Source organism: Bubalus bubalis, chromosome 24, assembly GCF_019923935.1.
Source record: "Bubalus bubalis isolate 160015118507 breed Murrah chromosome 24, NDDB_SH_1, whole genome shotgun sequence".
Lineage (NCBI taxonomy): Eukaryota > Metazoa > Chordata > Mammalia > Artiodactyla > Bovidae > Bubalus > Bubalus bubalis.
The window spans coordinates 21,651,039-21,675,711 of record NC_059180.1 but is presented as its reverse complement, the minus strand read 5'-3'; the positions used below and the strand labels follow the sequence as shown (position 1 = coordinate 21,675,711).

At 42.7% G+C, this 24,673-nt stretch overlaps 1 protein-coding gene across 1 annotated transcript in view; it reads left to right on the top strand.

The window, feature by feature from the left end:
* HS3ST2 (heparan sulfate-glucosamine 3-sulfotransferase 2) overlaps window positions 1-16,090 on the top strand; it is a 117,892-nt gene extending 101,802 nt beyond the window's left edge. The window contains exon 2 of the mRNA XM_006053990.4: window positions 14,708-16,090. Within this exon, the coding sequence (XP_006054052.1) occupies window positions 14,708-15,326 (619 nt within the window). The 3' untranslated portion in view covers window positions 15,327-16,090. The remainder of the gene's footprint in view (window positions 1-14,707) is intronic.
* The last annotated feature ends 8,583 nt before the right edge of the window (window positions 16,091-24,673 follow it).

Genomic DNA, 24,673 nt, shown 5'->3' with positions numbered 1-24,673 from the left:
TGTGCTTGGCTTATTTTACTCAGTCATAAGAAAAGAAGGAAAACCTGCCATTTGGGATGACAGGGGTGAACCTATAGGACATTATGTGAAGTGAAGCTACATGCCCATTTCTTCTGGTTAACAAGTGGCAAAACTCACACTCAGCTCTCTGATTTCAAATCCCACACTCACAACCAGCCGCTAAAGTAGCCTACTGCCCTCCAAACATCTCCATGTGGATGTATCAGGCAAGGAGGATTCTATTCTGGTTTCCATCTGGCACCTGGTGGGACTCAAGACAAATCCAATAGTTCACAAAGTAGGGGTGAAAGAATATCTATCACTGGGGAAACGCGCAGTAGAAGAGGCAGGCAGGGTTACCCTGTCTTCTTGCCATCACCCTGGGGAACATGCCAGAGCCCGAAGCACTTGGAGGTTAATGCTCCAGGGAAGAGACTGTGCCCAGACACTTATAGCAGCTTCCCTTCTTATGGAGCAGAGGTGAGAACAGCCTTGTCAGCTGGGAGACTGTCAAACTATTGGACATCAGGCAGGCTGGACTGAGGTGCCAGCTGTTTACATGAGTTATCGGAGAAAGCCAGCTGCCCAGGCCATGGGGAACTTGATGACTGTCGGAGATGGGGTTCAGGCCTGGCCCCTCCTAGCAGAGGAGGAAGCCACCAGCCCTAGTGGGAAGACAAGTTCCATCAGCCCCTCACACTGGGAAAAGGGGAGCCCCCCCTCACCCCTTGGGTTTATAAGGCTGTCAACTCCTTGAGGATCATGCCTGCCTTTGTATCCTGGCATACAGCAGGTGCTCAATAAATGTGTGTCCAATGAATGAGCACGTGACTGCATACCAGGCCCGGGATAGGCACCGTCGACAGAGACTTGATGGTGGTGAGCCCTGCCTTTTGTGACCTAACACTCTAGGGTGATGACAGATAATGTGTAAAAAATGAGTTATGTCTGTAGTGAATTCCATGGAATCACAAGGATAACAAACACCTAACTTCTGGGAAGAGGGAGATAATAAAGGCCCAGTCAGGGAGGGCTCTCTGGTGGAGGTGATGATGAGCTAAGGGCTAAGGCATGAAGAAGTTCTGCCTGACCAGCTACAGAGGCTTCCCCCAGAGGCCACAACACATCAGATGTTGCTTGGCATGAAAAATGCAGTTTTGGGGGAGAACTCTGAATCGTCCAGTCTGGCCAGAGCCCAAGATGACCATGGGCTGGATCAAGTAGAGCCACCTAAATCCTGTTAAGGCCTTTATCCTGTGAGCAGTGAAGAATTACTGATGGGGTTCAAGCTGGGACTCAGTGTGGACTCAGCGTTTTCCTCCCAAGTCTTATCAGTGTAAGGATTTGAGCTGAGGTCTGGAAGGAGGGGGTTCTGAGATGCCAGAGGGGCTGCAGGTCTGTGCCCACAGGTGCTGTGCCTACGCTGGCCGGCACATGGAGGGGGAGTGGGTTTAGCAGGTTTATTTTAGAAGAACCAGTTTCCTGCAGGAAAGACTTTCCCCTCCTCTTCCGCTCCTAATTATCCCTCTGGAGACGACAATTTTTTTTTTTTTTTTTTCCCAAGGAGCCTGGTTGCCCAGCCAGGAGCTAATAAATCACCGAAGTCCCCCAGGCAGCCAGGCCTTTTAGAGCACACTCATGGGGTGCACAGATTTAGCAGGAAAGCAAATCTTCCAGTGAACCCTTCCGGTGATAATCGGGATAAGCCAGCCCCAAACACCACGTCCCCATGTGGACAATGGGGCCACAAGAGCTGCCTCTGTTCTACTGAGTGGGTCAGATAATGCCATTTCCGGAGAGTCTCAAACTGACAAGACAGTATTTGGATTTTTTTTTTCTTTCTTTCTTCTTTTGGTAAGGGACACAGAAGTCTGTGATTTTTTTTCCCTTGGGGAGAAGACATAAAATGGACTTTGGGGCACAGATTTCTACCAGGCCAAAGCCTTACCTTTATTTTTTTTTTCTCTTCAGCAAATATTGACTATGCGCCTACTAGGTGCCATTACAACTGAGAAAAACACAGCAGTGCTCTTCTCTTGGAACTTCCCGTCTATGGTTGGGCTAGGGGAGGGCAGAGATATCCTTCAAATAAATATTTAATGTCTTAGATAACAATGAGTGTGATCACATTACTTACAAGGACGTATTTTATTAAGACCATGCTTCCCAAGCTTCTCTGATCATGAGTCATGGAGCAGGGGGCTTGTTAAAATTGTAGGCTCCTAGGCTGCACCCTAAACCCACTGAAGCTGGATGTACCGAGCTCTTTTCCTCTAAGGAGAAAACACTTCTGAGCTACTGTATTAAAGGCTGTGCAGCTAAAGGAACATGCGGTCCTCAACCATGGTTCTTAGTCCTGGGGGCCCCCTGGGATCAGCTGGGGAGCTTTAAAGTCGCAGGTGCCCAGGTCTCTGCAACGCCCCCCTCCCCTTACAGAGATCCTTATTTAATTACTCTGATACAGTGGTATGGGACTTCCCAAGTGGCACTAGTGGTAAAGAACTCGCCTGCCAATGCAGAAGACCTAAGAGATGAGGGTTTGATCCTTGGATCAGGAAGATCCTCTGAAAGAGGGCATGGCAACCCACTCTAGTCTTCTTGCCTGGAGAATCCAATGGACAAAAGAGGTTGGCAGGCAACAGTCCATAGGATTGCATAGAGTTGGACACAACTGAAGTGACTTGGCACACATTAGCACGTGTGGGGGTATTTATTGCATCTAGTTTGACTTCCCCACCTCCTCCCTCTCAGCCACACTGCAAATGACCATAGTCCTGTCCTCTTTCAACATTAGCGGGAACCTGGGCAAAGGACCCTGTAGATGGCAAAACAGAAATGGTGCAAGATCTGTTCCTTTTAGTCTCATTTTACCTTCTTGTACTGGGAAGTTTTGGCTGAAGCAGAACTTGAGTTCCCCCTCAGCTCATGAACCTGAGCACGTGGCCATGATGAAATTTTTTAAATGACACAGTGATCCCTTCACCCCAGGGCTATCTGCTGGAACCTTCCTCTGCCCAGGTTCAGAATGCCAAGAAAAGGCCAGACTTCATAATTTCTGGTAACTTCTAAGGACTCAAGGTAACCTCTCAATAGGCACCTACCTTTGACACTAGATCTTTGATCAATTTCTTGAGCACCTATGTTGTGCCAGGTTTGTGCTAAAAAGGCAAAAATGAATAAGAAACATGCCCAAGATGCTGATGATCTCTTGATATAAATGGATGTGTACTTAGTAAGTACTACACAGTGGGATGAGATCTTAATAGCTGGATTCAGGAAGTGTCATGAAATTATTTTTTTAAAAGTGTTCACAGAGGGTGTGACTTTTCCTTTGGATTTGGAAAGGTGAGTAGATGTTTGCCAGGGTTAAAGAGACCAGAAAGATGGTCCAGAGTTTTTAAAAAAAAAAAACATGAAAAGACAGCATGTGTTTGGCGAGTGAATTTTGTGTTCAATATAGTTATAAGCTTCAGATTTCCAGGAGGTGGCAAGAGATTAATTCTGGAAAGGTAGACGGCAGCCCTGAGTACCAAGTCAAGGAATATGGGCTTTATTCAGAAGAATGGCTGATGGTTGACAAGATTGGATTTGCTTTATTTTTTTGTATTCTCAGTAGATATTTTATGAATCAAGATGCAAACACCAAAAATGTGGAACCCAACATTCTTGGCAGATGCTTGCCTATCTTCTTATGGAGAAAGATGTTTACAACTCTCAGTATTGACTCATCTAAATATTTTATCACTGTGACTGCATTCATTCACTTTATTTTTTAAATTTTTATTGGAATAGAGTTGCTTTACAATGTTGTGTTAGTTTCTACTATACAGCAAAGTGAATCAGCTGTTACATATACATATAGCCCCTCTTTTTTTGCATTTTCTTCTCCTTTAGGTCACCAGAGAGCAGTGAGTAGGGTTCCCTGAACTATACAGGAGGTTCCCATTAGTCACATTTACACAAGAGTATGGATTTGCTTTAGCATGATTCCCTTGGCGGACACAGAATGCAGAATGGATTGAAAGGGAGAAGAAAGTAGAAGCATGGAGGTCAGAGAGAAATCTGTTGTCAGAGGAACAGATGACATGAGCCTGAGGTGTGTGAATGGGGCCAGGAGATGGGGGCAGACTTGAGAACTTACCAGGAAGACAGACATTAGACGTAAGAAGGATGTGAGGTTTTTGTGCTTTGTAAGCATGGGAGGAAAATGGCAAGTTCATTACTGAGATGAGGTATCCAGTCCCCAGACAGTTGGACAGTCCAGTCCAGAGTGTGGGAAACTTGGAACTGCAGTTACAGAGCTGTGAGGAGTAACAGCTCCTAGGTGGTGCTAAAGGCTAGGGAGGAATGGGGGCATCCTGGAAGATCACGTAGAATAAGAGAAAGGGGAGATAGACTCCTGGGAAGGCTCTCGGTGATTTGGGGAGAGTTGAGAATGTGGAAGGGGATGAGGGCTGCAGTGCATATCTGGATTAGATTGCTGGCTCCACGTGAGCCCTAGAAATACTGATGGAGACCTTACTTGTGCCATGGCTATGGTAGCCTTTGCAGAGGGAGATGCAAATAAGGCACACCTGCCCTGCCTTGCAGTTTATAATCAAGTTGGGGTGAGCTTAGCTTAGCATAGCTTCCACAGAGAGGAAACCAGGTTCTATAAGGCACATTAGAATTCTTGGGTTCCAAGCAACAGAAATGGACTCTGATTAACTTCATGTAGTAAAAAAAAAATTTCTTAGAAGGATGTGCAGTAACTTATAGAACTACAGAGGAAGGTGGGCAAACCAGGTCTGGGAAAGGGCAAGAACCAAGAGAGCTGAGGGATTTGGTAAGAGAAACTGCTGAGGAGGCTCCTCCAAGCTCCTGTGTCTGGCTGGAAGATTGAGTCCACTTTCCGTCTTCATCATATATTTTTTGTCAGTCACACACCCTGTCCTTGGACTGCTAAGAGTTTATCCAAAGTAGGAGTGGTTCCTTTGAAAGAAATCTGGGGGCTACTACCAGATGTGGTGGAGATTGTTGCTGAGCAGGTTCAAATAACAGATGGGCGGCAAGTCCAATTGGTGAGTGTTAGACCACTCTTTCTGTCATTTTTGCAGAGCCATACAGAAACAAAAGGAGACCAAAGCTCAAAATGGGTTATGCAGGTGAGAGAAAAGTTCAGCTGTTTGTTAGCAGCTGGAAGCAAATCAGCAAAATTTGAACAATGGCATGAGGAGGAAAAATGAGCCTAAGGAAAAGACTAATGCCCCTTCCCACCACGGATCAGAGAGGTGTGTATCCAGAGTCTCCTTGTGTGTTACCATCACACAGGCCTCTATTCCAGTGACCTAATGAGAAATAAATATGTAAGGTGTCCTTTGATGGAACAGAGAAGATTTGAAGTACACGTTTGGCTCATGGTGTGATGATCTGTGCATGTTGTTTATAGTGTGGTGTTTATGTCTTCCTTAGTAACTGTAATTTGGTTTTGTAGCTGATATGCCAATTAGGAAGGGTGGAACTTCACTTTAACGCACAGCTTGGGGAGTGACGTGACACCCTGAAGATCACTGGAATAGATCAGAAGTTTCCAAACTGGTAGCAGAGAGAGGTGTTAATTGGCACTCCTGGCAAAAGTTCATAGCTCCTTAGCCAGATAAGCTTGGGAAATGCTGCAACCTGTTTTCCTCTCTTGGATATTCATTGGTGTATTAAAGGATATTGCAAAGAGATATGTTTAATGGCTTATCAGGTCAACTTTTTGTGTGTTGAAGGCCTTATACCCCCATAAGGCTTGGAAAGTCCCTAAGTTTAAATGCACTGTCACAGATATGTAATTCCATCTACTCTGTCATTAAGGCCAACACCTCATTACAATGTGTTCCAAGATCATAAAATAATGCAGGCAGATTTCTAAGAAAATCCAAAGAATTCGATTCAAGTGCACCTGTGATTATTTGCTAAGAATGATATCCTCAGTATTAATAAATACTATTAAAATTTTCAACCCATCCGGGTCTATTACAGACTTTGGGCTTAGATGCAAAATATTAGTTGCATCAGCTTCTCAGTTGCAAGAAGAACTTGAAGATTCAAGGGGAAAATGGGAGGTTTGTATGGAGGGCAGCGGAGTCGGGGCTGGGGTGGGGGAGGGATCTGAGAGCACAGGTGGGCAGGTGAGCCCCTGTGTAACTTGTCCTCCAAGACTAATGGTGGTAGTGGTGGTGGTGATGTGAGGATGACGCTATGGAAATGATTGCTTCCCGGGTCCAGAGAAGGTTTAGAAGACAGTGAAATAAAAAAGAAAGTGAAATAAGATGAATTTGAATATCACATACAATGAATCTGAGACTATGGTAAAGACAGAAGGAAAGAAGGTTATGGTCTGTGTTTTTTTCCTGTGGCCACCATGACAAATGTCCTGAAAGGAGGTGTCTTAAAACAATGGAGATTTATTCTTTCAGGTTTGGAAGCCAGAATCCTTAAAAGCAAATTGTCAGCAGGGTTGGTTCATCCTGGAGGCTCTGAGGAAGAATCTACTCCATGCTTCTCTCCTGGCTTCTGCCGGCTGCCAGCAATGCTTGTCATGTCTTGGCTTGTAGACATATCACTGCATGCTCTGCCTTCATCCTCCTAGTTCCTCTTCTCTGTGTGTCTCTTCTCTCCTTCTCTTCTCTTCTAAGGATATTCCTTACAAGGAACCCTAATCCAAGATGATCTCATCTCGAGATCCTTAATTTACTTTCTAAGGCTGCAAAGACTCTTTTTCCAAATAAGGTCCCGTTCATAGGTTCTGGGTGAACGTATCTTTTGGAAGATCATCATTCAATCCACGACATAGCCCTAGAGTAGAATTTCAGGGTGAACCTTTTCAGAATTAGGGCAATTCCAAGGACAAAACCTAATGTATGACCATGAGAAAGAGTTTGCTAAAAGAGAAGATAAAATGGAGATATTTGGCCAAAGACCTGTGAGTCCAGGTTACTGAAGAGATGACTATGTGGCTGGAACAAAGAAGGCTAGACACCAGGTGCTTCTATTCATAGGACTGTGAAGCTGCCAGCTGTGGGGTCTGGGAAGCCATAGTGTTAAGAACAGGTGAAGGGTGGGACTTCCCTGGTGGCCCAGTGGTTAAGGCTATGCACTTCTAATGCAGGGGGCATGGGTTTGATGCCTGGTCAAGGAACTAAGATCCCACATGCCATGCAGCACAACCAAAAATAGATAAATAAATAAAATAAACAGTTTTTAACAAATAAATAGGGAGTAGGGGAAGGGTGATTGTGTATTGGTGGTTCTCACCTTTATTTTCACATTGAAATCATCTGAGGAGCTTCATAAAAGCACCCACCCTCAAATATTTTTAATCAGTCTAGAATGGGGCTCAGACATCTGTGTATTTTTTTAATTTTTTTTTATTGAAGGAAAATTGCTTTATAGAACTTTGTTGTTTTCTGTGAAACCTCAGCATGAATCAGCCATAGGTATACATGTATCTCCTCCCTTTTGAACCTCCCTCCCATCTCCCTCCCCATCCCATCCCTCTAGGTTGATACAGAGCCCCTGTTTGAGTTCCCTGAGCCATACAGCAAATTCCTATTGGCTATCTATTTGACATATGGTAATATAAGTTTCCATGTTACTCTTTCCATACATCTCACCCTCTCCTCCCCTCTCCCCATGTCCATAAGTCTGTTTTCTATGTCTGCTTCTCTATTGCTGCCCTGTAAATAAAGTCTTCGGTACCATTTTTCTAGATTCCAAATATGTGCATTAGAATATGATATTTATCTTTCTCTTTCTGACTTCAGTCTGTATAACAGGTTCTAGGTTCATCCACTTCATCAGAACAGACTCAAATGCGTTCCTCTTTATGGCTGAGTAATATTCCAGTGTGTATATGTACCACATCTTCTTTATCCATTCATCTGTCAATGGACATCTAGGTTGATTCCATGTTCTAGTTATTGCTGCAGTGAACAATGGGATACATGTGTCTTTTTCAATTTTGGTTTCCTCTGGGTATATGTCTAGGGGTGAGATTGCTGGGTCATATGGTGGTTTTATCCCTAGTTTTTAAAGGAATCTCCATACAGTCTTCCATAGTGGCTGTATCAATTTACATTCCCAATAACAGCGCATGAGCATTCCCTTTTCTCTACACCCTCTCCACCCTCTCCATTTATTGTTTGCAGACTTTTTGGTGATGGCCACTCAAACCGGTGTGAAATGATATCTCTTTGTGGTTTTGATTTGTATTTCTCTAACAATGAACAACATTGAGCATCTTTTCATGTGTTTGTTAGCCATCTGTATGTTTTCCTTGGAGAAATGTCTGTTTAGGTCTTTTCCCCACTTTTTGATTGGGTTGTTGGTTTTCCTGGCATTGAGTTGTATGATCTGCTTGTATATTTTGGAAATTAATCCTTCGTCAGTTTCATTTGCTATTACTTTCTCCCTATCTGAGGGTTGTGTTTTCACCTTGCTTATAGTTTCCTTTGCTGTGAAAAAGGTTTTAAGTTTAATCAGGTCCCACTTGTTTATTTTGGTTTTTATTTCTGTTACTCTAGTAGGTGGGTCATAGAGGATCTTGCTTTGATTTATGTCATCGAGTATTCTGCCTATGTTTTCCTCTAAGAGTTTTATAGTTTCTGGTCTTACATTTAGGTCTTTAATCCATTTTGAGTTTATCTTTGTGTATGGTGTTAGGAAGTGTTCTAATTTCATTCTTTTACATGTTGCTGTCCAGTTTTCCCAGCACCATTTATTGAAGAGGCTGTCTTTGTCCCATTATATATTCTTGCCTCCTTTGTCAAAAATAAGGTACCCATAGGTGCATGGTTTTATTTCTGGGCTTTCTATCTTGTCCCATTGGTCTATATTTCTGTTTTTGTGCCTGTACCATACTGTCTTGATGATTGTAGCTTTGTAGTATAATCTGAAGTCAGGAAGGTTGATTCCTCCAGCTCTATTCTTCTTTCTCAAGACTGCTTTTGCTATTTGGGGTCTTATATATTTCCGTATGAACTGTGAAATTTTTTGTTCTAGTTCTGTGAAAAATGCCATTGGTAATTTGATAGGGATCGCAGTGAATCTATAGATTGCATTTGGTAGTGTAGTCATTTTCACAATATTGATTCTTTCTACCCAGGAACATGGAATATCTCTCCATCTGTTTATGTCATCTTTGATTTCTTTCATCAGTGTCTTATAATTTTCTGTGTACAATTCTTTTGTCTCCTTAGGTAAGTTTATTCCTAGATATTTAATTATTTTTGCTGCAATAGTGAATGGGATTGATTCCTTAATTTCTCTTTCTGATTTTTCATTGTTAGTAAGTAGAAATGCAAGTGATTTCTGTGTTTTGATTTTGTATCCTGCAACTTTGCTAAATTGACTGATTAGCTCTAGTAATTAATTTTCTGATACTATCTTTATGGTTTTCTATGTACAGTATCATGTCATCTGCAGTGAGAGCTTTACTTCTTCTTTTCTGATCTGTATTCTTTTTATTTCTTTTTCTTCTCTGATTGCTGTAGCTAGGACTTCCAGAGCTATGTTGAATAATAGTGGTGAAAGTGGACACGCTTGTCTTGTTCCTGATCTTAGGGGGAATGCTTTAAATTTTTCACCATTGAGAATAATGCTTGCTGTAGACTTATCATATATGGCCTTTACTATGTTGAGGTAGGTTCCTTCTTTGCTCATTTTTTGAAGAGTTTTAATCATAAATGAGTGCTGAGTTTTGTCAAAGTTTTTTTCTGCATCTATTGAGGTTATCATATGGTTTTTATCTTTTAATTTGTTAATATAGTGTGTCACATTGATTGATTTGCATATATTGAAGAATCCTTGCATTCCTAAAATAAACCCAACTTGATCATGGTGTATGAGCTTTTTGATGTGTTGCTGAATTCTGTTTGCTAGAATTTTGTTGAGGATTTTTGCATCTATGTTCATCAGTGACATTGGCCTGTAGCTTTGTTTTTTTGTGTTGTCTTTGTCTGGTTTTGGGATCAGGGTGATAGTGGCCTCGCAGAATGAGTTTGGAAGTGTTCCTTCCTCTGCATTTTTTTGGAAGAGTTTAAGAAGGATAGGCATTAGCTCTTCTCTAAATGTTTGATAGAATTCTCCTGTGAAGCCATCTGTTCCTGGGCTTTTGTTTCTTGGGAGAGTTTTGATCACAGCTTTAATTTCAGTGCTTGTAATTGGGTTGTTCATAATTTCTATTTCTTTCTGGTTCAGTCTTGGAAGATTGAACTTTTCTAAGAATCTGTCCATTTCTTTCAGGTTATCCATTTTATTGCCATACAGTTGTTCATAATAGTCTCTTATAATCCTTTGTATTTCTGCCTTGTCTGTTGTAACTTCTCCTTTTTCATTTCTAATTTTGTTGATTTGATTCTTCTCTCTCTCTTTTTTTTTCTGATGAGTCTAGCTAAAGGTTTGCCAATTTTGTTTATCTTCTCAAAGAACCAGCTTTTAGTTTTATTCATCTTTACTATTGTTTCTTTCATTTCTTTTTCATTTATTTCTGCTCAGATCTTTATGATTTCTTTCCTTCTACTAATTTTGGGGGGGTTTTGTTCTTTTTCCAGTTGTTTTAGGTGTAAAGTTAGGTTGTCTATTCAATGTTTTTCTTGTTTCTTGAGGTGGGATTGTATTGCTATCAACTTCCCTCTTAGGACTGCTTTTGCTGCATCCCATGGGTTTTGAGTTGTCATGTTTTCATTGTCATTTGTTTCTATAAATTTTATTTACCTTTTGATTTCTTCAGTAACCTGTTGGTTATTTAGAAATGTGTTGTTTAATCTCCATGTGTTTGTGTTTTTTACAGTTTTTTTTTTATTGTAATTGATATCTAGTCTCATAGCATTGTGGTCAGAGAAGATGCTTGATATGATTTCAATTTTCCTAAGTTTACTGATGTTTGATTTGTGACCCAAGATGTGGTCTATCCTGGAGAATGTTCCATGTGCACTTGAGAAGAAGGCGTATTCTTCTGCGTTTGGGTGGAATGTCCTGAAGATATCAATGAGATCCATCTCATCTAATGCATCATTTAAGACTTGTGTTTTCTTATTAATTTTCTGTTTTGATGATCTGTCCCTTGGTGTGAGTGGGGTGTTAAAGTCTCCTACTATTATTGTGTTACTGTCAATTTTTCCTTTTATGTCTGTTAGTGTTCATCTTATGTATTAAAGTGCTCCTATGTTGGGTGCATAGATATTTACAATTGTTATGTCTTCCTCTTGGATTGATCCCTTGATCATTATGTAGTATCTTTCCTTATCTCCTGTAATCTTTATTTTAAGGTCTATTTTGTCTGATACAAGGATTGCTACTCCAGCTTTCCTTTGCTTCCCATTTGCATGGAATATATTTTTCCATCCTCTCACTTTTAGTCTATATGTGTCTTGAAATCTGAAGTGGGTTTCTTGTAGACAGCATATATATGGGTCTGGTTTTTCTATCCATTCAGCCAGTCTGTGTCTTTTGGTTGGAGCATTTAATCCATTTATTTAAAGTAATTATTGATACATATGTTCCTATTGCCATTTTCTTAATTGTTTGGGTTGATTTTGTAGATCTTTTTTCTTCTCTTGTGTTTCTTGACTATATAAGTCCCCTTAACATTTGTTGTAAAGCTGGTTTGATGGTATTGAATTCTCTTAACTTTGGCTTGTCTGAAAAAGCTTTTTATTCCTCCATCAATTTTTTATGAGATCCTTGCTGGGTATAGTAATCTTGGTTGTAGATTTTTCCCTTTCAGTACTTTAAATATATCCTGCGATTCCCTTCTGGCCTGCAGAGTTTCTGCTGAAAGATCAGCTTAAGCATATGGGGTTTCCCTTGTATGTTACTTGTTGCTTCTCCCTTGCTGCTTTTAATATTCTTTCTTTGTGTTTAGTATTTGTTAGTTTGATTAGTATGTGTCTTGGCATGTTTTCCCTTGGGTTTATCCTGTATGGGATTCTTTGTGCCTCTTGGACTTGATTGACTATTTCCTTTTCCATCTTGGGGAAATTTTCAACTATAATCTCTTCAAAATTTTTCTCATACCCTTTCTTTTTCTCTTTTTCTTCTGGGACCCATATAATTCAAATGCTGGTGCATTTGATATTGTCCCAGAGGTCCCTGAGACTGTCTTTAGTTCTTTTCATTATTTTTACTTTATTCTGCTCTTCAGAAGTTATTTCCACCATTTTATCTTCCAGCTCACTGATTCATTCTTCTGCCTCAGATATTGTGCTATTGATTTCTTCTAGAGTATTTTTAATTTCAGTAATTGTGTTGTTTGTCTCTGCATGTTTATTCTTTAATTCTTCTAGGTCTTTGTTAATTGATTCTTGCATTTTCTCCGTTTTGTTGTAAGGTTTTTGATCACCTTTATTATCATTATTCTGAATTCTTTTTCAGGTAGTTTGCCTATTTCCTCTTCATTTATTTGGACTAGTTTGTTCCTTCATTTGTGTAGCATTTCTCTACTTTTTCATTATTTTTTGTAACTTATTGTGTTTGAGGTCTCCTTTTCCCAGGTTCCAAGGTTGAATTCTTTCTTCCTTTTGGTTTCTGCCCTCCTAAGGTTGGGCCAATGGTTTGTGTAAGCTTCCTATAGGGTGAGATTTGTGCTGAGTTTTTCTGTTTGTTTTTCCTCTGATGGGCAAGGCTGAGTGAGGTGGTAATCCTGTGATGATTTGGTCTGTATTTTTGTTTTGTTGGTTGTTTAGATGCAGCATCCTGCACAGGGTGCTTACTGGTGGTTGGGTGATACCAGGTCTTGTATTCCAGTGGTTTCCTTTGTGTGAGTTCTCTGTGCTGTGATTCATGGGGTTGCAAAGAGTCGGACCTGACTGAGTGACAGATCTGATCTGATCTGAGGGTTAGTTCTCTCGTAGTCTAGGATCTTGGAGTCACTGCTCCCACTCCAAAGGCTCAGGGCTTGATCTCGAGCTTTGCGTGGCTCTATATTATTATTTTCTGCTGGCCAGGTACCCCTGTCTGCTCTCAGCTGGTGTTCTGCATGCATTTCTGTGTCTGAAGGTATATTCCTGATGTATGTGTAGAGAGAGGTGTACTCCATGTCCACCTACTCCTCTGCCATCTTTTTATTTTATTTTATTTTATTTATTTATTTTGTAGCTTTATGTTCATGGCAGTTCTCTGCCTGGATGCTTACTCAGTTTTGAACTGAGTTGGAAGCTATCAAGTTTCTGAAGAGATTATAGAACACCTATCTCAGCAGGGCTGGGTTTGTTGTTAATGAATCTCTACAAACAAAATCCGAGTCTGTCAACTAGTAGAAGTTTGCCTGTTCCTTTTCTCAACTGCCAGGTGCTTGTGGGCAGCCAGACCACTGCAGGGAATCTTGAAGGAAAGAACCTCAGGACAAATGGTCCCAGCAGCTGCTAGGGTCTTGCCCCAATATTCCTTGATCAGGATCAGCTAGCCACAAGCAGCAAGTCTTCTGGCTGGCTAAGCCAAATTGATACTGAGTCCAAGCTTGCTCTGCTCGCTGCATGACAGCCAATGAATCTGAGAGACGAGGGGCTGAGGCAAGAAAGAGACTTTATTTGGGGGCCAACTGATCGAGAAGATGGCAGGCTAGCACCTCAAAAGAACCATCTTCCTTTAAAAAAAAAAAAATTCTTGGGTGATTTAATGTGCAGCCAGGATTAAGAAAAATTTTGCTGTCATTGTTCAGTCATTAAGTCATGTGTCCGACTCTTTGCAGCCCCATGAACTGCAGCATTCCTGGCTCCTCTATCCTTCACTATATAAGAAAAACTAATTAAGGGTAAAACACAACTTTCAGAAAGAAATAGCAACTGGAAACCAGAGGTGTTTCCCTTCACGAGGACCTGAAAGAGATACACCTGAGAAGAAGACATCACCTTGTCCTACCATCCTCCCTTAAACCTTAAGCAGAACTAGGAAATTAAGAGGAGAGCAAGAGGTTGCATTACTGGGCTTCTGACTGAGCCCCTCCCCCCACCCACCCATGATATTCTCCCCCCACCCATCTCACCCCTGATATTCTGTGCTTCTTCAATCTTTTACCAGGGATATATTTCAGATGTATTTCAGCAGGAAAAGACATCAGAACTCATTTCAAAAACACATGCTATTCCTACAAAACATGCCTTTCCTCTCCCCCAAAGACTTTCTTAATATATTTGGAGAGATATCTTTTGCCAGAACAATATTCAGTGGCTTCCTTTGTATTTTTTGAATATGTAATAAACACAATAAAAATTTCAAGCAGTGTAAAAGATTATACAATAAAAAGCAATTCTCATTTATCCCTGACCTCCCTGCTCTGCTCCCACTCAAGGCCCCTCCCCAGAAGCAATTACTTTTATTGGTTTCTTGGTATCTTTCCCCAGATAAACAAGCTGTGTCTTGCCTTTTTTCATTTAAGCACTAAATCTTGGAAATCATTCCATAAGAGTACACACAGATCTACCCAACTGTATTAATTGGCTATTCCATCATGTATCTAACCCATACTGATGGACATTTAGATTGGTTCTTGTCTTAAACTGTTAAAGACTTTGAAAAAAGGGTCAACAAGAGTTAGGTGCTTCATCAGATGAGAACAGGGGAGGCTCAAATATCACAGAGGAGAAGGGGGCGGGGATCCCCTGGGAAGCTGGGTGGAGGGAAGTGATCTCCCGGGGGGCCCCCAACACAGCCCTGGCTGATCATGTGCATTTCTGCCCCACAGGAGCCTCATGCCTCGGACCCTCGAGAGTCAGATCACACTGGAAAAGACCCCCAGCTATTTTGTCACTCAAGAGGCCCCTCGCCGGATCTTCAACATGTCTCGAGACACCAAGCTGATCGTGGTCGTACGGAACCCCGTGACCCGTGCCATCTCGGATTACACCCAGACGCTCTCCAAGAAGCCAGACATCCCCACGTTTGAGGGCCTCTCGTTCCGCAACCGCACACTGGGCCTGGTGGACGTGTCCTGGAACGCCATCCGCATCGGCATGTACGCGCTGCACCTGGAGAGCTGGCTGCGTTACTTCCCATTGGCTCAGATCCACTTCGTCAGTGGCGAGCGGCTCATCACCGACCCGGCGGGCGAGATGGGGCGCGTCCAGGACTTCCTGGGCATTAAGAGGCTCATCACGGACAAGCACTTCTACTTCAACAAAACCAAAGGATTCCCTTGCTTGAAAAAAACAGAATCGAGCCTCCTGCCTCGATGCCTGGGCAAATCAAAAGGCAGAACTCATGTACAGATCGACCCTGAAGTGATAGACCAACTCCGGGAATTTTATAGACCATATAATATTAAATTTTATGAAACTGTTGGGCAGGACTTCAGGTGGGAATGAGCCACAGAGATTCAAGGGCTCTTCCGCTAGTCTCTTCCATGAGGTTTGCCCTGAGAGCCTCTGGCCCTCTTCCCTCAGTGAATCCAGGCTCCAGCCCCTATTCCCCTCTTGGGTTCCATCCTCTTGGAATGGGGAAGCCCAGCTAAAGGCCAAGAGACCAGGGAGGGTCCTTGCCACTAGCTCTCCCCAGTCTGTCCAGGCAAAGTGGATCTATTTCTGGCACATCTGGTCAGTTCCTAATAGTTTCCCTTCAGCCCATATGAGGCCCTGGGAAATTGTTTCAGGAAGCACAGATCTTCTGATTATAGATACATATTATAAGTGGTGATGGTTCTGTTGCTATGAACACAGCAGTCTGTCCCGTCACTGTCCACCCTGGAGTGGGCTTGTTAATTCCAAGTGGCATGTACCTCCCCTCTGAGCTTAACTCTCTGGAGCCACCCTGGGTGATGGATGGGGACCAGCCTTGTCCTCCTGACCTTAGCAGCTCGTGCAGAGATTGTGGAGCTGGAAGTGTTCCCCCTGGCCACTCTTAGGAGACAGACCCTTTGCTGATGAAATAAACCAGTGATTTCAAAGCCTGTGGTTTCAACTCTGCTTGAAGGGGAACTGTCTTTAAAAACCACCCTGTGATTCTCCCTGCTCCCTGTGGACAAAAGCACATAATTCTGCTGTTACGGGTACTTTCCTCACGCGAGCTTTCATGTTCAGCATGCAATGGAATCATGCTTGTCCATGTGAAATAAATACGGCTCTCTCGTGTCCTTATGGCTGGGCTTTCTCTGTGAGTCAGGCCTGGGGCATGGCTCATTCCTCCAGCTCCTCCCAGCAAGGTGGGGCTGTGCTGGGGATGCTGTGGGAGGGCAGTGAGAGGAGAAGCAAGGGGGTGGGGGAAGGAGAAGAGGTTCTTGCTGACAAAGGCTGGGGAGACCTGTAAGGGCATCCTCTTCCTGAAACATAGTCTGATGAAGTCAGCTCTCCGTGTTAAGCTTTACATCTGAGATAAAGCCAGACTAGAGGCTGACAGGACATCAGACATGTTTTTGCTTGGCCAGCTTGACATTTGGAAATAATTTCCCACATTACAAACTTGGGAGTGTTCATGTAAAATATGCATTTCCAGCTTCTTAAAAAAATTTTTTTATTGGAGTATAGTTGATTTACAGTGTTGTGTTCATTCCTGCTCTACAGTGAAATGAATCATAAATATATGTGTGTGTGTATATATATACATGCCCACTCTTTTTTAGATTTTTTTTTCCCCATATAGGTCATTACGGAGCATTTGAATAGAGTTCCCTGTACTACACAGTAGGTCCTTTATTTTACATATAGTAGTGTATATATGTCAATCACAATCTCACGATTTATCCCTCCCCCTATCGTTTCCCCCAGTAACCATAAGATCGTTTTCTACATCTATGACTGTATTTCTGTTGTGTAAATAGGTTCATTTGCACCATTTTTTAGATTACACATATAAGCAATATCATATGATATTTGTCTTTCTCTGTCCAACTTACTTCACTCAGTGTGACATGGAGACTTGGCCAGCTGAGCCTGTGCTTCACGACTGCCACCTCGGATGGGACCTGCACTCCTCGATTTTTCAGACTCCAGCTGGACCCCCTCATCATCATGTAAGGCATTGTAATGCCTTACAGTGACCCCTGTAAGGCATTTGAGTTCACAGGCCTGCTTTGAGTATGTACCATGGTCTCAGAATAAAGTCCGAATCCTCCAGCATGGTGCTTGGGACAACGCCAATGGCAGCTTTGGGATTACCTTCTTCTCCCTCCTCACCCTCTGCTCCAGTCTTACAGAACTGTGTGCCTTTTCTTGACATTTTCTGTATCCATGCCTTGCTTGCCCCCAGGCATCTCCAGCTAATGGAAACCCCTGCTCCCATAAGACTTCACTCAAGTGTCTCTGGCTTGATATTTGTGCAGCCATCCCCCACCAAGCTGACTTATCTGCTTGCTCTTCTGCACGTGGTAGTTTGCATACATCTCAGTTCTAGCTTTTATCACATTAGAGTATCATTACTTGTATAAATGCCTGTCTTGACCATAGACCCTGAACTCCCTGAGAGTCAAGACTGCATCTTGCTGATATGCAGTAGGCACACAGCAAATGTTTGAGGGATGAATGTGTAAGTGGATGGATGGATGTTGGAAGTCTGGTGACATGGACAGGAATGTCCCATGGAACTGGACTTCTGGGACACTTGCCAGATAGCTCCACAGGACCCACGGGTAGCTGGGAAGGATTGCTGAACCTCCAGGGGCCCCTTTGCCCTTTGTCTGCTCTGTCAAGCATCATGGAAGGCTCCTGAAAATAAGAGTCTAACTTACAAGATTTACAAAAGCCTGAGACATTAGCTCTGTGTCTTAGTACGTTTTTATACCCCAAGCATCTTAGGAAATGACTTAGGAAAATCAAATGACTGAGAATATGGTACCAATAATCCATGGTTCCAAGCATCTCCCATGGGCATGGGGAAGGGGGACAGAGGCCAGTGGGAGCTACCACCACCCAGAAACTGGGCACTGAACCTCTGGGGACCAGAAGAAGAATGAGTTGGATATGCACATTAATGAATTGCCCTTGTACATTCCCCTGCAAAAGTATTTGGTGTCCTGTGATCTTGGACAAGGTTGTAGCCAGAAGGAGATAGAATTACACTGGGACCCAGAGGAAATACCCAAGAAACTGTGAAATGTGCTTGTTTATCCTGATCAGGAATTAGAATTGATGAAATTTCTGAATTTTGTATGCACAAATGCAGCTTTATTCCTTTGCATTATAAGCATTCTCAGACCTCCCAGACTAAGTAGCCTCTAAGTATTAATGAATAGGTCAGAATCTATTGTAATTAATGTATCAATCATCATATGCAAATAAAAGATGCTAAAGTACCTTAAAAATCCTAGTTGAAACAAGTGAAGTCAGGTGTATACACGGGTCTGTTCAGCAAACTCTGATTTTTAATCCAGTGCAAATATATCCTTTCACCCTGAGGGCAAACTTGCACAAGCTCCAAATTAGTGTGGTTTAAATAGATGAAGTCTGGCTATTCAAATCTGAAACGAAGAAGGCTCCTCCAGGCCTCTGTGTGTGTGTGTGTGTGTGTGTGTTTGAAGCGTGTTTTTCTCTCTCACTAACAGTACAGGGTGCACAGTAATTCCCAAATACCAGAGAATCAGGTTCCTTCCACCCTAGAGCCCACAATTCACGATGGCTCATTCCACTAGCGTGACAGGAGTGTGGAAGTCATTGAGATCACCCGAAAGAGAACACACAAAGAGCCTCCTGACACAAAACCACCCTAGCGAATTTATTTTCAGGGCAGCAATAGAGAAACAGACATAGAAAACAGACCTATGGACATGGGGGGAGGGGAGGAGGGAGAAGGGGAGATGTACGGAGAGAGTAACATGGAAATTTACAACACCATATGTAAAATAAGTAGCCAATGGGAATTTGCTATATGACTCAGGGAACTCAAACAGGGGCTCTGTGACAGACTGAAGAGTGGGATGCGGAGGGAGATGGGAGGGAGGTCCAGGAGGGAGGGGACATGGGTTTTACCAATGGCTGATTCTTATTGATACATGACAGAAAACCACAAAATTCTGTAAAGCAATTATCCTTCAATTAAAAAAAAATGTTTTTAATGTTATATATATTTAAAAAAAACTTCCATAGCAAGGAGTCTTCATTGGGAAGGCTCCAGGTGTGCCCTGGAGGTTGTTGGTTCAGGGAAGCTGGAGGCAGGCTAACCAGAAGGGAACATCTCATGTGATTGCAATGCCTTCCATGTCTTATCATCCCTACAAAGCAAGTCTTATTTCAAAGTGTAAATACTGGACAGATGGGCATGATGGTTAAGAGCAGGGACTGTCTGAGTTCTGACTCTAACTTACTACTCCCTTATTCTGGGATCTTGGGCAAGTTATTTGATGCTCACTGTGCCAGTTTCCCCATCTGTGAAACAGACATGCTAAAAATAGTACCAACATCATAGTGGTTTATGAGGATTAGACATGTCAATTCATGTGAAGTTTGAGAATCACATTCAAAAGTGGTAACTGATATTGACATTATTCCAATCTTTGAGGTGAGGAAACAGGCTGAACAAAGTGAAGAAAGTCAAGTTCATACAAGTAGTAGAGGTAGGAGTCAACCCAGGCATTCCTCTCAAGAGAGATGGGTGAGCGAGTGAGTCCGGTGCAGTAATTGGAGAGAATGCAAGATGGAGGGTGGCGTAAAGGAAGGCGGCGTTAACACAGGCAGCGAGGACTTCATGAGAAAGAACATGGATCCCCTTCCTGCTCCATCTCCAGTTATGAAATCTCACCGCCTCTTGAATAAAGCTCAGCTCGTTTATTAGACGCCACAGCTGTAATGGCGTTACATCTCCCAGGAGCAAGAAGGACATTATGGTCTGGTCCTCAAATTTGGTAAAGAACCTACTAGATGAAATACAGAAAAAGTAGGAATCGATGGGATTTCTTTTCTTCTGCAAATATTTACTGAACAATTTAGGCAGACACCGAGGATACACAGTTGTGTGAACGTTTGTTCCTGTTTCCTCCTCGGAGCTCCCAGATTAATGAGGATGAGAGACACATAAACAATTACTCTATAACATAATAAGCGGCAAGTATGTGATGAGCGCTCAGGGAAGAGGACGAGGACTTCCGTGGAGGAAGTGGCAGTGGAGCCATGTCTTAAAGAATGCTGAGGAATTCATCCTTTGGAGAAGAATGTTATATGCCAGTCTGAAATGGCGAGAATCTGTTTTTCTAGGTCAGGACAACCAGAAACAAGGATTAAGGGCACTGGGCTAAATTCCAGTCACTGGATTGGACCCTAGGCCTATCCACACCACATCCCAGTTCAAGGGCTAGTCTCAGTTTTTCCACAAATTCAGAGTGGACCCCACACCTGCCTACCCAATACTAAGGGCAGAAATGCAAAGCCACTCTTTTTCCAGGATAAGATGAGCCACTAGTCTGCTTAGATGCCTTCTATGGGAGACAAACGTCCTCTCTTCCTCTCACTCCACCTCCCATTGCCCAGCCCTGGAGAGCCAAAGAACCAATTCAGGTGGATAAATAGATGCCCCAAGGGGCCTCTCACACTTGAACAATGAATTTGGTTCTTGATAAAATTGGCTTCCTGATAAATAAGGAGAACATACTGCTTTTATCATTTGGGAGAAACAAGAAAAGAAGGAAGGAAAGAAAGGGAGAGGGAGGAAGGAAGAAAGGAAACATATACCTCAGCCTCCAAAACAGCTTAGAACGAAACGGAAATATGACTGTGCCATTTAGGAACTATATGCCTGACTGCTTTTTATTGACAACAGTAGCTTAAATAAATTAGGGATTTATTTTCTCAAATTAAAGAAGTCTGGATTTGGACAGTCTAGTACTGGTACAGCAGCTCTGTTAACAGGGATTCAGATGCCTTCTGTCTAGTACATCATCCTTAGTCCATTGGCTTGCATCCTCATGGTCCAAGATGGATGCTGGTGCTCCAGCCACCACATCTCTGTTTCAGTCAGAAAGAAGGTAAAAGGAAAGTTAGAAAAACGCTCCTGCTAATCAGTTCAACCCCATCTGAGGAGATTTCCTAGATAGTCTACCCAGTAACTTATACTTACATCTCATGGACTATTGTTAGCTGAAAAATGGCCTAAGAAAATGTAATCTGTTAGCTAAACATATTACCTCCCTGACAACCCAGGATTTTGACACTAAGGAAAAATAAGAGAATGGATACTGAGAAGGCAATTAACAATCTTCGTAGCAATAGCCTCCAAGAATTTGAAAAATCTGTCTCTTAGATTACTGATATATTCCAACAAATCTTGAAAGTCTCCCACAACCATCTTCCAGTTCCACCCACTTTGAGACCTTCTGTTTGTCTCCCTATCTCTTGCACTTGACCTCTCAAGCCAAATGTCTTCAGAATCAACTTCTCCCAGCCTGCATCTCCAGCTAGTAGATCAGTTCTCTGAAGGGAGCATGGTGGGCAATGAGGGGAATATCTGCTTTGTAGAATTTGCCAATTTCCCTGGTGTAAATGCACCCACGGAAGGCAATTACAAGCTACTGATGTGACATCATTCAATGCAGTCCTGAACTGTCTCTCCAGAGGCTGCCTCCTTAGCTCTAGCACAGCACCACTAAAATCTCTCATTCCCTGCCTGCCCAACCAGGAAGCACTTGAGAAAATGAGGAGCCCTGGATCCTTGTTACGCACCACTGCCTGGATGAGACCTGAGCTGGGGACACTGGACTGATATTTTCAACACTTCTAAAACAAGCCAGATTGCGCTTTATCTGATGATGTGAGGCAGTCACGTCAGACAAGAATTTAATTGACCTAAATTTAATTATATTCTGTCAGAGAGAGAAGAGAAGAGATGATTCAAACAGTGTGAGCAATTCTGTCATCTTGCTCCATGACAGTGACCATGAGAGGATGCTGGGATTTTCCGTCCCCTCCATCCCTCTCCACGCCCATCACCACGTGTGAGCATTTTGCCTCTCTGATTGTGATGCTGATGTATATTATTATTTATTCCTCACCCTCCATGGTCCCTGAAAACAAGCCAACTGCTGTCTTAATTGTCCAAGCGGATAAATAAACAAATCCATAGCAATGATAGAAGATAAAGTGGTAGTGTTAGACTGGGGAAATTTCTGCAGGCAGTTTGGCTTCCCTGCCTTTGTTAGCTTTAGAACCCACTCTCTGAGTAAGAGGCAACTCCCTTTACTTGCCTTCCTCACTTGGCATACCACCCCTGCGTGCATGCATACACACACACACACTCAGGCTGCCTGAGAAGGGACAAGACCATGAGTGAAAGGTGGCAAAAGAAAAGCAGGGGAGGATGGGAGAGCTGCCAGCAGTTTCTAATTCCTACATCCACCTTCCTCCTGCTGGGGCCACATGGTTGGGGCCCCTTCCTCACTCTGCAGAGGGTTTGGCAGGAGCGCACCCAGTGGGAGTGTGTGTGACTGACACTTACTTCACTCCTATGTCCCCTGGAGGAAGGGAGACGAGTCTGTGTGACTGACATGTGTCAAGCTGATCCACGTCTAACCACAACATGATTGATGACACATGGCTAATTGGATCACGGCTGACTGACACACGCTTTGTGGGCATGGCCTGCCCAGCACACGTCAGCTTGTCTGAGGAGCACCAGTGTGACTGACGCAGGCTCACCCCTGCAGTGCAGCTGGCATCTTGCCTGCAGTCCTGCCCTTGGGCTTCTGGAAAGGGGCTCTTTTCCCCACTAAGCCTGAAACAAAGGATGCATTTGCAGCTTGGCCACAGCTCCTCAGCCCCCGACCTGGCTGTCCTTCCACACTGGGCATCTGGCTCTGTCGGAGCCCAGTATGAGCCCTGTAGTTCACTCTACACAGATCAACCTGGTCCCAGTGGGGTCCATTCTAGGCTCCTCAAGTGGCTTTTCAAGGCACCTTATGCCACCTTCAGTCTTGAACCTTCTTTCCAGAGGCTGTAGCCACTCAGAGCCCTTGGGCAAAGGTCCAGCAAGAGAACTCCAGGTAACATGGAGACATGAAGATAAAATGGCAGAGGCAAAATATCAAGGGAAACAAAGATATTTATACAGGACTTGATCTTTCTCCTGCCTTTGAATGATATTAACCTGACTTATAAATTTGTTTAAGGGCACAAAGTCCTTTCATATACTTTACATAATTTTCTCTTCATAATAACTAAGATTTGTATTTCTGCTTTGCAGAGGGAAGAAATTGACACCCAAAGATTTTTTAAGCTAGTTGTCTAGGGTCTCACAGCCAGGACTCAAATCTATAATTCTCACTCCAATTCCCTCATTGTGAGGAAGAGACTTATGCCACAGTATGAAAATTTAAATTGTCTTTTAGGAAGAACTTGACATCAACAAAGGCTGTTAGACCTGGGAATGAAGAAAAGACATGTGGTGGCTTTTAGCTAACATTCTTTAAGGGCAGGAAAATAATATCTGAGAAATGAAGATAAGATCGGCGTAAAGTCTGAGTGTTTTGTTTGTGGCAACAAAGGCTTGGGATTTGACCCAAGCCTTCCCTTGAAAATTAAACTAACTTTGGAGAGTCGAGTTGCTGCAAGGATCAACATAAAATTCCAGGTCAGAAGCTAAATTATCAAGAGAAAGATAGAATCATATCAAGAAATGTTTGTGATAAATGTTCCAGGATGATTGAGCTCAAACACGGCTCTGAGTTTCTGAACAGTCAGGGCAAAGAGAACAACGGGTGGGTAATGTGCTTTATATGACCTAATGCTGTGAGCTCAAGGGAGAGAGAATCAATTTCCTGGGGGAGAGCTAGTGGTCAATAAAATATATTCTTGATAATTATTTTTGCAGTAACTCCTGGAATATCCCCATATTTGTCTTAGATAGTATGTGTTAATCACTCAGTCATATCTGACTCTTTGCGACTCCATGGACTGTAGTCCACCAAGCTCCTCTGTCCATGGAATTCTCCAGGCAAGAATATTGGAGTGGATTGCCATTTCATTCTCCAGGGCATCTTCCTGACCCAGGGATCGAACCCAGGTCTCCCACATTGCAGGCATATTCTTTACCCTCTGAGCCACCAGGGAAGCCGCTTTCTTACATAAAGTGATATAAACACAAAACAGTAAGAATGATGAGTCTATTAAGAAGATTCTGTCGGGGATCAAGGTTCCACTGAAGCAAATGATAGCTAGTCTCAGTGAATAGACGGATAAAGCCTGGTGAATCCTGAGAGGGAAAAATTAGGACTTTATTCTTCCTAGAGCAACAGTCACCCGATTCTGGCATTGGCTGCAGACAAACGATGCACCATGGATGTCACCAGTGAGCCTACGCAAGACAAGTATTCTATGACTTCCAGTGGAAGTGGACTCCTAAGAAAGAAATCGGGCAAATGGTGAACAAAAGTGATCATTTATAATGAAAACAACAAAAACTTTTATTATTCTAAAAAACGAAGTGTTATTGAAATAACTACCAACAAAGCCAACAGTTTGTCTTCCTAAATGGTCCTCGGTTAATTAAAAATTCAGTAAATCTCCAAAATATTGTCATGGCCCTAACCTTAAAGATTCCGCAGTTAAAAAAATTCCAAAGTCCCTCTTTCACCTTGAAGGGTACATATCTGCATATAAAGTGACCCCAAAGTTTGGGTGACCCATCATGTTCCCAATAATATGTTTTCATATGTATTACCAACTTCAGTTTGTGAAGTTGAACCATGTGAAAATGCCAACATTCACATGCAAAAATGGCAGTCTTACATGGTTCGACCCAA